This window comes from Diceros bicornis, chromosome 14, assembly GCF_020826845.1.
Source record: "Diceros bicornis minor isolate mBicDic1 chromosome 14, mDicBic1.mat.cur, whole genome shotgun sequence".
Lineage (NCBI taxonomy): Eukaryota > Metazoa > Chordata > Mammalia > Perissodactyla > Rhinocerotidae > Diceros > Diceros bicornis.
The window spans coordinates 42,778,641-42,791,289 of NC_080753.1; the positions used below are offsets into that span (position 1 = coordinate 42,778,641).

Genomic DNA, 12,649 nt, shown 5'->3' on the forward strand with positions numbered 1-12,649 from the left:
ACCACTGAGAGAGCCATTTCAGTAGACAGACAGGGACAGAGGGCACATCTGGAAAGGTTACAAAGTGAGTAGGTAGCCAATAAGCCATAAAAGCAAGTATAAAAATCTGCACATGAAAGGAAGGAAAGAGAATGTGCTAAGTAAATAGCTCTAGGCAATAAAACTGCCTCTTTTATTATTTTTTTTAAAGGATGAGAAGATTCAAGAGCAGTTTGGCAAACTACAGGCAATTCTGGGCCTGTTTTTATAAATAAAGGTTTATTGGAACAGCCACGCTCATTCCTGTACATATTGCCTACGGCCACTTTCACTCTACAGCAGCAGAGCTGAGTAGTTGCAATGGAGACCATCCGGGCTGCAAAGCCTAAAATATTTACTATTGGTTTTTTACCGAAAAAGTTTGCTGACTCCTGATTAAGAGAGTTTATGAGATGGAAAAGAGATCAAAAGCAGAGGTGGAGTGTTGCGTCTCATAAAGGTCTTTCCTAAACAAAGATAGATGAGACAAAAACAAATACATAAACAGCTATGAGGCTTCAGTGTTTCATTAAAACATTTTAATTCCTTCAGTGTCACCTGGGAATGACTGGCTGTGCAGATGCTAGGGGCATTAATCACAGAGGGTCTATTCTTTCTGTATTCAGACTTCTGGAAACTTCAATAAGAAGGAGATAAATCTCTCCTAAAGCAACTAAAACAATTAAAGTCTGAACACTGCTAATCATAATGTCCTAAGAAATCCCCAAAGTGAAAAGGTGGCAATATACCTACATAATGACTCAAATAATTCAGAATGATGCCATCCCCGCAGAATTAAACATTCGCATATGCCTCCTGTGTACAATTTCCTCTCGATTGAGAAGAGGAAACTCACTTTTAAGAGTTAGCACTAAAGGTTGCTGCAGTAATTTTTTTGGATGGGCAAAATCCCTTGTGAATGAACAAAAAAGTTGGAAGGCTATTGTATTAAGAAAAGCCTGCATTACGGTAGCTCATAAAGGAACCCAAGGCAAAGGTTCAATGCAGGATTTTAGCACTCTCGTTGCTTTTAATGTTAAACACTAAAACAAAGAAATAACAGTAAACCATAAAGTATTAAGCTAATAAAGTAATAAGCTAATAGTAGTCCCTCGCAGGAAAAAAATTTAGATTTTTAAGGCATTGGTAAGGCCAAAATAATGTTTTCTTTCTCAAAACTTCCTGTTACTTCACCAATATTCATAATTACCATTGTTCTGTTTCTCAACACATATCACTTTATTTTTTCTTTTATAAATAGTAAATGGTTACTGTAAAGCATTCAAACAAGACTGTGAAGCAGAAGAGAATAAAATTCCCCTAATCACACCACCTGAGATTACCATCATTAACATTTTGGTGAACACCTTTTCACAAATCTCTATGCATATCTATGCGGTTGTCCATATAGTTCTACCTACTTGGAATATTATACATGAGGCTTTTATTACGGACACCTTTCTTTCATTCTCTTTTAAGAAAAAGCAAGAACAAAAAAATTAAAATGACATCTGCACAAGGTAAGAAAATAGTGCAAACCATACAAAATGGTCTCAGATAACAAAACTTTCCCTACCGGTCAGTTCCTCTCAATCTGCTGAGATGCACACTTTTGAAAATTCTCTGCTTGTTAAATTCTTCCAGTGGCTTCCATTTTAAATTTAAATAGTAGACCTATATTTATATTTTTGATTTATAAATTACAGAAAATAGGTTGATTCCATGAAATAAAAACTGAAAATTTAGCATAATTATACTACTACTCAACTTTCTCCCTCTTCAACTCCTAATTTTAGTTTCATTACTTTTACATTAAGATTTTCAACATTTACATTTTTTAATGTAACAATAATTAGGTTTTCCCTTCTTGTCTAAGTTGATATTAAAATTTTAAACTCACTAAAATGCAGTTACAGAATTATGATTACAAGTTCCAGAGAGGAAAAAAATATAATCCTATGTCTTTTAATCCCGCAGCTCAAAGCAGATTGTCCCAAAGTGGCGACTTTTAAAAACTTTCTTTCAGCTTTTATAACTTGCATGATTTCATTTCTGCTACAGTTTCTTATTTTCACCTCACATTGTATACTTCCTTGATTTTCTGTATTATGCTAGAGAATTTCCTCAGAAAACTTTTTTCATATGGAATATTGGGGAAAAAATTTCTGAGTCCACATCTGAATATACTTTTATTCTGTTCTCGGTTTGATAAAACGGGTAGGTATAGAATTCTTGGTCCAAAATAAATTCCCCTCTGAACTTTGATGACATTACCTTATTTGCTTCCAGTAATTGGGACTGATGCTAAGAATTGGTTCTAGTACCCTTGTAAGATAGCCTGTTTATTCTCTCTGGAACTCGCTAAATTTTTTTTCTTTATTCTAGGTGTTCTGACCAGGATATGTCTAGGTGTGGGTCTTCCGTCCACTCATTTGGATCAATTTCAGTGAGTCACAGCAACCCCAAGATCCACATGACATGGTTTTCTATTATTTTCTCTGTTTTTAAATTTTTCTACTGTGTGTCTTTTTAAATTTTGAAGTTCCTATTAGAAAGCTCTTGGTCATTTTGAATCTATTCACCATATTGACTTACTTTTCTGTCATATTTTTCATCTTTTTTACTGCATGTTCTAAAGATTTCTTCTACTCTCTTCCAGAGAAACAGCTTAATTTGTGCCCTATCAGTTTATTTAATTCTATATTACAGTTGCCATATTTTCAATTACTAAGCTCTGTTTCTTGTTCTCTGACTATTCCTATTTTATGGACATAATACTCTTTCAAGTCCCACTGGACTTACTAATTTTATTTTTTTTAAAGTCTTCTGCTGTACTCTGAATTATCTGAGTTCGGTTCTTGGTTTATCTCGCTTTTACATGCTACTGGTTTTCCTCAATTATCATATGATCCTCGGTTTTGGTTGATATTTCTGGAGAAAAAAATTCCACATTTTTTTTTATTATTATAATTCTTTTTTTTTCCTCTCTGAACTTGGATAGAGAGAAGAGGAATAAAATAAGCACTTCAGTTTCTCTTCAGCACTTAAGTATTAATTAATATTCAACAAATTCTTAATTATTCAGAAGAATCTGGGAATTTGTTTCCTCCTCATAGAAGTGCGAGGGAGTAGAGAAAAAGGGACAGAATGTCTCCAAAGCAGCAAATTTGATTACCCTCAGATTTTATCATCTGTAATCACGGGTTCCTAATATTTGTATACAAACTTAAAATACACCTTACTGACAATCTTAAAAGGCACAAAATCATCAACAATTAAAAGTGCATATTTAGCATGAAAATTAGCCTACATTTTCCTTACTCTACACCTTCCCCTAAACTCTACTTACATTTGCTGTCATTCTCAGGAACAAGTTCTTATTGCCCCATTGGGAATGATTCAAATGATAGAAGTCTTTTGTCCCTTGCTTTTAAGCTTTTGTGTGTGTGTGTGTGTGTGTGTGAGAAAGATTAGCCCTGAGCTAACATCTGTTGCCAATCCTTCTCTTTTTTCTGAGTAAGATTGGCCCTAGGTTAACATCCATCCTCATCTTCCTCTACTTTATATGTGGGACGCCTGCCACAGCATGGCCTGATAAGTGGTGCGTAGGTCTGGGCCCGGGATCCAAACCCGCAAACCCCCACAGGCCACCGAACCAGAGCACGCGAACTTAACGCTACGCCACCAGGCCGGCCGCTGTCCCTTGCTTTTAAAAGGGTCATTTCAACCTAGGCAGAAGGGAAAACTGTACCTGGAGAAGACGGGCGCCCTCTTACCTGCTGGGTGGTGCTCGTGACAATGCCCTGCTGGAGGCGGTAGGCCTGCTCCTGAAGGTATTTTCTAGTCTCATGATTCCGGAGCAGATAGTTTTCTATCTGGAAATTAAGCACATGTATCTCTCAAGAACACATTAGAATCAGCAGGGAGTAAAGTTGTAAGTGAAACAGCCAGTTGCTAAACTTAAAACCAAAGCAGTAATTCACACATCCTGCCAGGAACTTGACCCCACAAAACCTAGGAGATGAGGAAACTGGCTATCCTTGTGATGTATTATTGGTGTTTTCAGTTAGAAATTTAGCTTGCAGGTAACAGGAGTAATTTTTATGTGACTCAGTAGTTGACAAAGATAAGCCAGTGTTTAATTGCCTGCAGGGTTAGACACCCCATTTAGTGACTTTTCATCACTTTCCTGCACACAATCGCAATCTTTCTCTTTTGTGAATTTTTAACTACTAAACAATTCAGAAGTTAAATAAATATCCCCCAGGTGTATGGATGGTACTCTCTGAACCTCTTAGCCTTATTCCAGTGGTAAAATCCACCAGCACCTAGAAAATTCTTTATTTTATGGGGGAAAATAGGTACAAAATTTGAAGGATACAAGCTGGTAAACTCAAAGGCATATACTAGTTTCATTAATTCACCAGGTTCTCATATTTTCTCAAAAACAGAACTGATTTTAGCAAAATTACAGAAAATAAGAAAATGGATTTCCACAGAAAATTAGAAATCCTGAAGTTGCTTGACAATTTGTATTTCTATACATAGAGAATCTCCCATGAAAAATTCAAATGTACAGGGGCCGGCCCCGTGGCATAGTGGTTAAGTGCATGCGCTCTGCTGCTGGCAGCCCAGGTTTGGATCCTGGGCATGCACCGACGCACTGCTTGTCAGGCCATGCTGTGACGGCGTCCCACAAAAAGTGGAGGAAGATTGGCACGGATGTTAGCTCAGGGCCAGTCTTCCTCAGCAAAGGGAGGAGAATTGGCATGGATGTTAGCTCAGCGCTGATCTTCCTCACCAAAAAAAAAAAAAAAAAAATTTCAAATGTACAAATGATAACTAGATTGAAACAAAGCATTTAAGAAGAACAATATGCAATAGATATACATTGAACAAAACATGCAGGGTTAACTACTGGAAATGATGGATACCTGTGAAGATGTTTTGTAAAAAATAATCTGAGATGGGTAATTGTGCCATCTATTTTTTTTTCAGTTGTTGTTTTTGTTTGTTTTTAATAATACCACTTAACCATTTGGCTTTTAATTTGCCACTACGGTTCCCGGGTTAACAACTTCTAATAACTGTGAGGCTCTCAGGATTACTATATTTTCATTTTAATTTTCCATATGCTAAAATGACTACTACTTAATGCCAATTAGGAACAATTAAAACACAGACTATAATTACTATCATTCCTGAAAACCATAAAGCAGAACAAAGTGTACCTCTCTACTAAACATAAATGAAGAAATTATAAAAACAAAAAGATCCCTGAAATGAAACATCATTAAAGTGACACATTAATTCCGTGAAATTACATTGCATTAATTTTCCCTTGCCTCTTTCCAAGAAGTCATCTCTTTCCAAGGATGACATTACCGTCACATAAAATGTTTCTGCTAAAAAAAGATTCCAGCCTGAAAGATGACAGACACAGACTGCCACCCAGCTTTGGGTGCTTTTGTCTTGTTATTTGTTCTTTTACATTTGGCGTCATTAAGCCCTGGCTGTGGGCCAGTTTTGTTTATTCAGGAGGCTCAGCTCATGCACAGGCGGCGCACACAAGGCCGGCCCACGTGTTTCCAGACCTTCCCCAGGTGCACCAATGGTGCTTCACAGTCTAAGCCTAGAAGGAATTTTCTGGAAAAGAATAATATTCAAAGCTCATTTCTAAAGGTCAACGCAAGTGGAAGGAAGGAGAACAATGTTTGTCATGTACACATCATCACTGAAAGTGTTCGCATCTTGGAATAAAGGGTAAACTTTCCTTCCATGAACCATTCCAGACCAAGGACAGAGAACCCACCTCCTAGAGGCTAAGGATGGAGGGTCTGCCACAGGTCAAACAGCAAGGGAAGAGGCAAAAGTGTCATTATCACGTCTGCCACTACCCCAGGCAGCAGCTATCTGGGAAACAGTCTAGAGCCAGTCTGACATCTTCAGTCTCACTGCTGAAAATAGCAGCAGCACAAGAGGCAAAAAACCTGTATTTTAATAAAGGAATCTTGTATTTAAAAAAAAATTATGAAGATTGAGTACAAAATAACAATATTGTTCTGTAGTAGAGTAATATTAAAAAGCCATATTTCTTCCGGAGGATAGAGTTCTGTTAAAATGAAAACTAGACTATATAAGAACATAGTAAGTATTATACAAAAAAAACCCAATAAATTATGAGCTGTAAAGTCATCAATTTTTCACTTAAAAAATACAAATGTTATTATTAATATATTTGCTTACTCAGCATTTGTTCTTTGTTTCTTCTTTTATTTTCCTCTTTTTCTGCCTTCTCTGGTTTTAAGTATTGTATATAATTGCATTTTCTCTCCTGTCTTAGCATATTAATTATACTTTTTAAAATTGTTTCATGGTTGTCCTAGTGTTTGCAATATACATTTACAACTAATCCAAGTCCACTTTCAAATAACACTGTACCATTTCACGAGTGGTCCGGTACCTTGTTAATAAAGTATGGCCAATTTCTCCCTTTCATCCCATGTCACACTGCTGTCTTAGAAACTCTTCACTTCTCCTTTACTTTTGAAGGAAAAAGATACAGAATTATTATGATATAATTCTTATCCTTATTTCTTAATATGTAAGGTGTTTTCTTCTTCTGGCTTCTTTCAAGATTTTCTCCTTGTCTTTGATTTTGTGCAGTTTGAATATGACATGTCTACATATCTAGATTTTTTTTGGTATTTATCCTGCTTGGTGTTTTCTAAGATTCCTGGATCTGTGGTTTGGTGTCTGTCATTAATTTTGGAAAATTTTCAGCCCTTATTATTTCAAATATCTCTTCTGTTCTTTTCTCTTTCTTCTCCTTTTGGTATTCCCATTATATGGATGTTTAATCTTTTGTAATTGTCCCACAGTTCCGGGATATTCTGTTCCGGTTTTTTTTACCCCATTCTTTTTTTCTCTTTGCATTTCAGTTTGGGAAGTTTCTATTGACATATCTTTAAGCTCAATCATTCTTTCCTCAGCTGTGTCCAGGCCAATGATGAGCTCATAAGAGGCATTTTTTGTTTCTGTTACAATGTTTTCGATCTCTAGCATTTCCTTTTCATTTTTTGCTAGAATTTCTACCTCTCTACCTACATTACTTATCTGTTCTTGCATTTCTTTCACTTTTTCCATTCAAGCCCAAAACATATTAATCATAGTTATTTTAAATTCCCTGTCTGATAATTCCAAAATCTGTGGCATATCTGAGCGTGGTTCTGATGTTTGCTTTGTCTCTTCACACTGTTTTTTCTTGCCTTGTAGCATGCCTTGTAATTTTTTATTGAAAGTCAGATATGGTGTATCTGGTAATAGGAATTGAGGTAATCAGGTTTTTAGTGTGAGGTTTCATGTTAATTTGGCTAGAAGCTGGGTTGTGTTGAATGTTTGTTGTAGCTATATGTGCCAAAGGCTTTAATTTCTTCTAGTGTCCTTGTTTTTGTCTCCCCTGTTGTTTTGGGATTTCCTTAGAAAATCCTTCTTAAATAGAGTATCTTACAGCTTTGCTCGGTTGTAACCCACTGTTATTATACTTGATGTGGTGGTAAGGTGTTAGGGAGGGGGAAGCATTCTGTAATCTTATGATTAAATCTAGGGGGTTTTTTTAGTGGGCCCGAGTCCCTGGGCTGTGACCTTCACAAGTGTTTCTTGGCCTTTTTTTCCCCTTCCTTATGTGAAACAGGAAGGCTAGAAGGGGCTATAGTTGTCTAATTGTCTTCTGATTGGTCAGATAAGGCTCTGATAGTGTAATTTCCCTTGAGGGTAGGCCTTGGTTATGGAGAACAGAATGCAATGGGTGTATTTCAAAATGGTTACTTTTTCCCTTTCCCCTGCCAGAAACATGAAAGGATTTTTCTCCATTCTTTACTGTGATAACTTGGTGGGACTCTTGGAGGTAAAACTCATTAAAGGGCCAGGGGCCTCCCTAAGACTGGATCCCTAGGAGTTTTTATCTCTTAAACTAGTCCACATTAAGCCTCCAGCAATTCGTCAATTCCTGTTTAAGCATTCCTCTGAGTTACTGGCTCCACTGGCTTCTGCTCCTGATGAGCTGATCTTGGCTTTGATCCACTGTGATTCCCTCTATTCCCATCTCTCCAGTTTCTAGGGTGACAGTCTGCTTTATAACCTCAATTCTGTGATGGATCTAAGAAAAGTCACTTATTTTCTGTTTGTTGAGCCTTTTTTCTTGTTGTGAAGATGGGAGTGATGACTTCCCAACTCTTTACATGTCAAATCTGAAACCAGAAACCTGGTTTCTCTAAAATATGTCTTTTGTTATAAACTGACTAATATCCTTTAAGAAACTATAAAGATATCTAACATTTGTATGTTGCTTTATGGCTTACAAACTGCTTTTCACATATACTACTTTGTTTGATCCTCACGGCTACCTTAGGAAAAATTACTTAATCACTCTTTCCTTATCAGTAAAATGGGGATATAACAGAACCTATCTCATGGGTTTATTTTAAAGATTACAGGTGTTAATTTAAGTAAAGCATTTAAAATAATGTCAGGCACCCAGTAAGAACTATATGTTAAGTGTCAGCTAAACATAGTTATTATATGGGTTTATTTTTTATATAGACAGAGAAAGTAAAGTTCAGAAAAATTAAGTAGCTTATTGAAGTTACAAAGCCGGGAAGAGTTTGATTTAGTCAGATCTTCTGAATCCAAATCTCAGATGATTTCTTTTGCCACATCACAGCTTTCCCTCCCCTCCGCCCCCAATCTTATTCCCTTTTATTCAACAACATCTAAGGGGCATCCAAGCACGCATGCCAGGCACTGTGCTAGCTGCTGAGAATAAAAAAGATGAAAAATACATAGCCTCTGCCTTCAGGGAGCTCACAAGTCACTGGGAGAAAAATATGGAGGCAGGTAACTTAAAACAGTGTCACAAGGCCAGTGACAGGGAGAGGCACAGGCAACTCTGAGAAGATCACCTACCTAGGGGAAAAAAGGAGGTTTGAGGAGTCTTCCTGGATGAGCAGACACTTGATTTCAATCTTCAATGGTAGTGGGGAAAGTATGAGTATCATCTAGATTAGAGCAGTAATTCTAAAACTTTAGAATCACCAGATGAGCTTGTAAAAACAGATTGCTAAATCCCACTCCACTTTCTGAGGCCTAAGAATTTGCATTTCTAACAAGTTCCCAGAGGTAGAGCAAAACAAAGAGTAAGTGTTGGTAAGAGATGAAGTTGGAGGTGGATAGGAGACATTCTGGGCAGAATGTCATGCTAAGTTAAGGAGACCAGGCTTTATCCCTACAGCTACTAGGGAGGAATGGATTGAAGGTTTTAATCTATACAAATTTACCATGAAATAAGATGGCTATTTTTGACTGCAACATGGAAAACAAACAAGAGGATGCAATAATCCTGGTGAGAGATAATGAGGCTAGAACAAGGCATCTGTAGTAGGAACAGAGAAGAGGAGAGCTAATGAAGAGATTTATGCTATAGAATCCATAAACTTGCTGACTGATGGGCTAAGGAAGATATGGGAAAGGAAAGTCAAGCTTGGGAGATTGGACAGAGGGTGGTACCACCGGATGAGAGTACAAGGGGGAAAAATTTCAAAGATTCCCTAAATATCACCATAGTAAAGGTGGAGTAGGCTTCTTCAGATGGGAAATATTGGAGCATATCTAAAAATGGAGAGAAAAGTAACCACAACCATAGAAAGAGAAGGATGAAGATATTAAGGGAATGACTCACAGGGCAAGTTTCCAGCACACGGCAGAGATGGTGGGGTCCAAGGCACTATGGATGGCTGGACTTTGAAGGGAGAGGTACCCATCATCCTCCGGGTTTGCCAGAAAGGAGGTAGAAATGGGTATGAATTTAGACACATTTACAGACAGAGCTGGTGAAGGGAGATCTCAATAATACCCTAAATTTCTTGATGAGGAAAAGAGAGAAGGTTCTATCTGTTGAGGATGAAGAGGATGCAGGTTGTGCAAGCTGACATTCAGTTCCACACATTCTCCAAAGGACAAACAGGAAGTTGTCTATGTACATTTAAGCTCTGGCATGTTGATGCTGTAAGAATGTTATTTTACTCCACTTAAATTTCAAGTTAAGTTTTAGTATTCCTTCTTTTATTCCTCCTCCAGTCATGCATTATGCCAGTTGTGATCATAAGAATATAAGTCAATGAGAAAAAATGCTTTGTAAAATACAAAGTACTACTCATATGTTCAGAATTATTAAAACGATTCAATTCAAATGTCAATTTATTATAATTAAGCTATTGATTCTTCAGTACCTTCTGCAGAGCCTCTTCTGTTTTTTCAGGGTTTGTTTTTAGGGCTTGAGAAGCATCATACATAGGAATCGGCATAAATCTCAATGTGTAGTTCCTAGAAAAAGGAGAAAATAATGTTCATTTAAAAATAACTTCCTATTACCTTAATTCAGCACTCTTTTTTGAAATCCAAAATGATAGTTGCCAGAGTATCTTAGAAAATTCTAAACTACCAGACCATCTTAGGCCCCTAGATTGCAGATAAGCTTTCTTTCATATCCATGTGTGCAGCACCCCGGGCGACCTCGTCAATTCGTACTGTCTTACAAAACTGACACCACTTTAATGAATGTGGTTTTGTTTTCAGTTTTCATTTATATCAAGGACAGAATTTTCAAAATGAGACCAGAAAGATGGACTGAGAGAAAGCCTAGGAAAAAAGTCCAGCCTCGACTTCTTGGGTCTGAGTCACCAGTAGATCTGAATGTACCTGAATCTCCACAGTGACTGAGAGTGACAGCCAGACCCAGACTGTTAAAGGAAAAATCCAACATCAAAACAAAACACTTGCTTGCAAAGCAAGGACATCAGCATCCACAAAAACAGTCTGTTCAGGCTCTGGGCTCCTTTAAATAAGTCCGAAATCAGGCAGCGTCTTCAGAAAAGCTGCTGGGAACGAGCTTTTTGCCTGGCTACGCACCCTGACCTCTGCGGGTCCTTGCAGTTTGCCGTCAAGATCAGTCCAGGTCCGCCAGGCTCTAGACGCCAATGAAGGACCTGTGGAGTACTGTGTCTACATATTCCTCACCGGCGCTGACCAGCTCATTAGACACGAGCGTGCAAGGGTGAGTCATTTTTGTGTGAAGAAAACACACAGAACTCTGAGTCTGTGTTCCAGCCTTTGATCTTGACCCTGCTCCAAACTGCTATGTGCCCAGATGACCGTTAACATCTGCTCCCCTGCTGCAAACTCTAGCACTCGAGTTCCCTCTCCCACTCCAGAATGCACCTGTCCATGCCTACACCATGTCCTGTGGCGGCAACTGTGGCATTCTCCTAGTGCATTGGAATCACGAGTCAGCTGGCTTGTTTTAGGTCTCTAAACAATAACCAGCACTCACAAGGGATGCTCATGGATATTTAGATAACTTGTACTAGGAGAGAAAAATAACAATTCCTAAAATAATGAATAATAAAGAAAACAAACAATTATCTTAATAATAACAGTAATCTGGATGGGTATTATCTAATGGAAAAAATGTTCTTCATCCAGTCCAACTTATATGATGGCTTAATGTAAAACAACCAGCAAAGAAAAGGCTGCTATTTCTATAACTTTAATTTTTACCTTAGCTTTGTTGTAGCAAAATTGTTTTTGTTTGGTTTAAGAGGAGCCAGCCAACTGAAACTAAGAGACAATACATCTTTTTTTGCAGCTTTGAAGATTTTCCTTTCCCTCATCCAATTTTAATCATGCTACAGACTAGGATAGTTTATTTAAACCAAATGTGGTTTTGAACCACTGGCATCTTGAAGCACAGCGTACATAACAGACTGTAATCCAGGGAGCCCTCCCATCAATCTGGAAATGTTGGTGTGAATGCTCTTGGCTTCTCACCAAGACCAGTCTGGGCTGGCAGTCTACAACACCATCAGGGCAGCAACTGTGCTATTAGCACCCAAATGCAGCTACTGGTAAATAAATGTTCCCAATCGGAGGTTTTTGTGGTGAGCAGGAGTAATTATAGGTGGTTCTGCAGTCACGAAGGGCTCCAGGGGCAGGTGGCTGCGGTGACTGGTCAGTGCGAGCCGCCTTATCCATGTTTAGTGACGGCCCGTGGTGGCAGCAACTTTGACCTCCTAGCTAAAGCAGAACCATGAGATTTAGAATTGCAAGGCACTTAGAGAGAATTTCCTCCAACTTCCGCACTTTATAAAAGAAGAATTAATCAGAGAGGTGAGATGCTTTGCTGAAGATCATAGGCTTGTTGGTGACAGAACTGGGGACTGAAAGGAGGACTCCTAATTCCAGGTCTAGGGTTTTATTCAGGGCACCATGTTGGGCGTGAGAGCTCCACCTAGGAGGACTCACGCATGCAGGGAAATCTGGGAGAAAACAGAATCATGAGCACCCTCTCCCCCTCCCCAGGGGACTGACTTTTATACTTCTTGCCCCTTATTTCTCATCCACATTTTGTCACTTTTCATTTTTAATACTATAAATCTGCTTTGATCATTTCTGCCTTTAGAATACAATACGAGGAGTGAAAAGCTCAGAAAGACCAGATTTCCGGTATTTTTTTCAGCCATGTTTGTATCATATATTTTCTCATTTAGTTTACTGGGTGAGTAAACTCGACAATAAA

At 38.1% G+C, this 12,649-nt stretch overlaps 1 protein-coding gene across 4 annotated transcripts in view; it reads right to left on the minus strand.

Annotated features, from left to right (window-relative positions):
* CARMIL1 (capping protein regulator and myosin 1 linker 1) overlaps positions 1-12,649 on the minus strand; it is a 318,049-nt gene that overhangs the window by 87,106 nt on the left and 218,294 nt on the right. For all 4 annotated transcript variants that reach the window (XM_058555125.1, XM_058555128.1, XM_058555127.1 and 1 more), the window contains 2 exons: positions 10,305-10,398; positions 3,795-3,893 (listed from right to left, as the gene is read on the minus strand). In XM_058555125.1, the coding sequence (XP_058411108.1) occupies positions 3,795-3,893; positions 10,305-10,398 (193 nt within the window). The remainder of the gene's footprint in view (positions 1-3,794; positions 3,894-10,304; positions 10,399-12,649) is intronic.